The following is a 4,378-nucleotide window of genomic DNA, read 5'->3' on the forward strand; positions in this document are numbered from 1 at the left end:
GTTTTAAACGAATGATTCAATCGATCATTAATTAAAACAAGGAATTGCTGCCTTCTACTGGCATTTTGTTGCCAATTATTAATCCATGACAGACATTAAGCAAAATATTTTTTATGAATATTGCCCATAATTCCTTAATTTCAGGCAAAAATAAACTTTACAAATAATATTTAAATATAATTTTATAGTATTATATGAATTTAATTTAGCATGCATTTCATTTCTAATATGTCCATGAAACACTTGTTTACAAACACTTTGTTTCAGTTAATAGCAGTTAACAGCAAGAAGTTATTTAGCTCAAATATTTGTGGAATATCTGTTAACCTTATGGGTGAATGTGTATTCTTGAATTTGCTGTTTTTAAGTTTTTTCCCAGCTTCTTGCACCATCAGCATGTCAAGTTAAAAATAGTTCAAAATGCATGCGTCCCATTGCGCTCTGTTCAGCTGTTTTAATGCAAGAATGCATTCAATGTGTTAAACCTAAATCATTTCTAAATATGCAGATTATTTTAAATGCAATTGACTAAATGAATATGAAAGTATATAGTACATCTCCATGTGTCAAAACCTCCCACAGACATCATTCATTTACTATTACCTTTACAGTTTCTGTGATGACATTTCCAGCAATATGACCCTCAAAACAAGCTCACATCTGTTTTGTATTTGTCTCTACGCTTTGTGTTTATAGTATGTTAAGCTTGTGTTGTTATGTGTGTGTATATATAGCTTGCCAGATCATCAAACCCAGTGCCCAATATCCCAGGGATTCCAGGCCCTCCTATTGGTGGGAGCAGCAGTGGCTCCTCCTCTCCGTCTGGATACAGTACACACTCGGATGCCAAGACGGTGAGAATTCGCGCACATACACCCACGCAAGCACTCAGTGTTTACTTAGGTATAAATGCTTAACAATGGGCTTATTATGTAACAATTTAAGGTACTAAAAAAATGTAGCGCACGGGTTTTGAGCATTAAATTACATGTTGTGGTGTTTCCTTGTGTTTGTGTATGGGATCTGTCTCCATCTAGAGGCTAAAAGCAGCACTATCTCAGCAGAGTCCTAGTGGACCAGCACCAATACAAAAAACAGATCAGACTGAGACACCATCACCTGCTCAACCACAGGTGCTCACAGACATCTCATGCCTGTGTTACATATATACTAGCATTTGCCTGTTCTTTTTGAATAGGATTTGTGAAGTAATTCACCCGTTAAATTAATAGGTTGAATGGGATATCTTATAGTGAATAAGCTCAACTAAAGCATTATATATCAGTATACACTATATCACTGTTGTCATGTGCTTACGTTCTCAGTGTATTTGACAGCTCAAGCAATATCTTGCAGGTGTCCCCTGCTCCACCAAAAGGAGGCCGTAGGCGACGAGGAGCAGATATTGAGCCGGACGAGCGCAGGCGTCGTTTTCTTGAACGGAACAGAGCTGCTGCTTCCCGTTGCCGGCAAAAACGGAAAGTGTGGGTCAATGCCCTGGAGAAGCGCGCTGAGGAGTTAGCTACTGCTAATGTTACACTCACTGTGAGTCAGACGGACAGAGTGAAAAGGAAATAAAATCATTGTTAAAATTGTCATTACTGTTTGGGGTCAGTAAGATTAAAAATAATTGTACTTTTTTATTTAACAAGAATGCTTGAAATTGACCAGAAGTGGCTTTTTTTTTACATTGTAAATTTCTATTTCAAATAAATGCTATTCTTTAGATTTTTCTATTGATACAAAAATAAAATAATCACGGTTTCCACAACAGTATTAAGCAGGACAGCCGTTTTCAATATTGATAATCATAATAAGTTTAAATCCTGAGCATTAAATCAGTGTTAGAATGATTTCTGAAGGATCTTGTGACACTGAAGACTGAAGTTATTGCTGCTGAAAATTCAGCTTTGCCATTACAGAAATACATTACAATTTAAAATGTACTCAAATATAAAACGGATATTTAAAATTCGAATGATACTCTACACTTTCACTGTTTACTATATTTTTGTTCAAAAACTAAATCTTACTAACCCCAAATTNTTTTTTTTTAACATTTACTTTTAGATATTTAGCAGGTGCTTTTTATACAAAGTAACTTACAAAGCAATCATAATCAAAAGAGCAATGATGTGCATAAGTGCTCTAACAAGTTTCAGTTAACTTAATGGAGTACATGTAGCCAGGAATTTTTACATTTTATATAATTGGAAAAAAAAAAAAAGAATCGAGCAAGGGGTTGAGTTTGACTTTAAAAGATGAATATCATACAAGAGATTTACATGCTAAGCAGAGATGGTATATTAAAAAATGACCTTCGTGCACTTTGATAAGACTTTCTTGACCGTCGTGTAATTGTGCTCGACAGAGTGAAGTTTCTCTGCTGAGGACTGAGGTGACGCGTCTGAAGGAGTTGCTGTTGGCCCATAAAGACTGCCCTGTTACTGCAATGCAGAAAAAAGCATATCTCGGTAGATCATCTATTGATCATCATCATTCTCCTCCCCCACATGTTCAACATATTTTCTTTATCCAGAATGGCATATACGTCAAATTCATCCTTCCCCCCCGTTTCTCTCCCTTCAGCTGCAGGAGTGGATGAGAGTTCAGCGTCGGCGTTGGTGATGCCCGTGTCAGTACCGGCTCCGGTGTCGGTTAACGGTCTGAGCGTGCGTGCGGCAGAGGCTGTTGCTGTTTTAGCGGGAATGGGTTCGGGTCAGTGGAGTAACGCAGCTGGAGATGTTTCCTCCCAATCGCAACCCACATCCAGATGATGAGCATGTCGTTCAGCCGATGGGAACTAAATATACTCTCAAAGGAGCGAATCTACCTTTTTCCCCTCGAACTGTCAGTTCTGGTGTTTTTGTAAATGCTCTCATGTGACAAATGGGAACCGATGTTACCGCGCTCTGACCACACCCTGCTCACCCGTAGCCTATCACAGACTCTCCCCGAGGCCAAGTAGTGACATCATAAGGACGCCCCTGTCAGACTGCACAGGCTAGGAAGCACCGCTGTGGAAATGAAGTCTCTTCTGTCATGTCTATAAAATACACCTTTACATATACTTGTATAGATCTTCTCACTAATGCATTGAGTTGATATTTGTCTCGTTTGCAGGTATTTTTTAATTATTTTGCGTTTTATTCAATGGTTTTCTAATATAACGATTCGTTGCATGATTCTGGCCACATTAGAAAGACGATTACTACACTATGCAGATAAGTTTAACACCTACTTTCGCACTTGGTGACGCTATCTCATACATGCGCTTTTCCCATCTCTCCCAGTTTCTCTTTCTCGCTTTTCCTCGCTGTCTTAATTTTACTGTCGTATCTAAAGTAATTTCTCTCAGGTCCGTGCTTCTGTTGCTATTTTGGTGAAGATCGTGTCTCTCTCACATTAGCATAACCTGGCACCGCAGAATGGACTCTCAATCGCTTAAGAATGGAGAGAAAATATATTTTTATATTTAAATATCGTTATTGCTTTGTCTGCATAATGGATATAACGGGTAGCGTAACCACGTGGACATGTTTTAGATCAGTATGATTATGATATGCTCTGCTGAATTATAGGTATCTTTAACCAAAATACATAAATCCTTTTTCATTAGAGGTTAGACCCCAAAGTTGAAGTGCATCTGGTCTCATAACAGGGAACTCACGCACAAAAACTCACACGTAATGACTTGTGCTTGCGTTTTGTGAATGTACAGTAGTTAACTAACCCGGCTATGAATGTGAAGTCTTGTTTCAAATTGGTTGAAATGCTTTTGAATACGTGATAGGATGGTGTTATAGAAATAAAACATTGTTATTTCTTTGTTGTGGCCTGAAAGACTCACATTTGGCCACCCTGAATGAATTTCGTCTGGAGCGCATAACTAATACATAACTTATTGAGTTGTATTCCATTACACAGTTCATGCCTGAACGCTTTTTTTAAATTAGGATAATCTGTGTTAGTTTAAGCTTGGCTTTTATATCAAGTAGAAGCTAATTTCTGCTACATAAGGAAAAAAAAACGTGCAGTGATAAATCAATGCCACTGACCTGGAAGTTAAAAATGTGAGATACAGTCATAATTATGGAATACAAAGTCAAAATTGCATAAAAAGTCAATTTTTTTTGTTACAGTTTAATGTCCTTGATACTTTTTTTATTCTTATAATTATGATTTACCAAAGCATAACTTTTCTTATGTAGAGGAAATTGTCTTCATTAGGTTGTGGACAGTGGCATCTTTTTTCTACTCATTGATTAGATGATGTGTAGTTTATATCGTATTTTTTTTTTGTCGTTTGTTTTTTTTATTTTGTTAATGATCCAATCTGCCATATCAGTTTCTGTCACTGACCTTCCTTGCATCTGGA

The 4,378-nt window shown here is 37.2% G+C and overlaps 1 protein-coding gene across 3 annotated transcripts in view; it reads left to right on the forward strand.

The window, feature by feature from the left end:
* LOC122328551 (cyclic AMP-dependent transcription factor ATF-7-like) overlaps positions 1-3,866 on the forward strand; it is a 33,710-nt gene extending 29,844 nt beyond the window's left edge. For 2 of the 3 annotated variants that reach the window (XM_043224299.1, XM_043224300.1), the window contains exons 8-12: positions 735-854; positions 1,038-1,133; positions 1,357-1,545; positions 2,372-2,474; positions 2,590-3,866. In XM_043224299.1, the coding sequence (XP_043080234.1) occupies positions 735-854; positions 1,038-1,133; positions 1,357-1,545; positions 2,372-2,474; positions 2,590-2,777 (696 nt within the window). In that variant the 3' untranslated portion in view covers positions 2,778-3,866. The remainder of the gene's footprint in view (positions 1-734; positions 855-1,037; positions 1,134-1,356; positions 1,546-2,371; positions 2,475-2,589) is intronic. The other variant, XM_043224301.1, reaches the window with a different exon arrangement.
* The last annotated feature ends 512 nt before the right edge of the window (positions 3,867-4,378 follow it).

This window comes from Puntigrus tetrazona, chromosome 23 (assembly GCF_018831695.1).
Source record: "Puntigrus tetrazona isolate hp1 chromosome 23, ASM1883169v1, whole genome shotgun sequence".
NCBI classification, from domain to species: domain Eukaryota; kingdom Metazoa; phylum Chordata; class Actinopteri; order Cypriniformes; family Cyprinidae; genus Puntigrus; species Puntigrus tetrazona.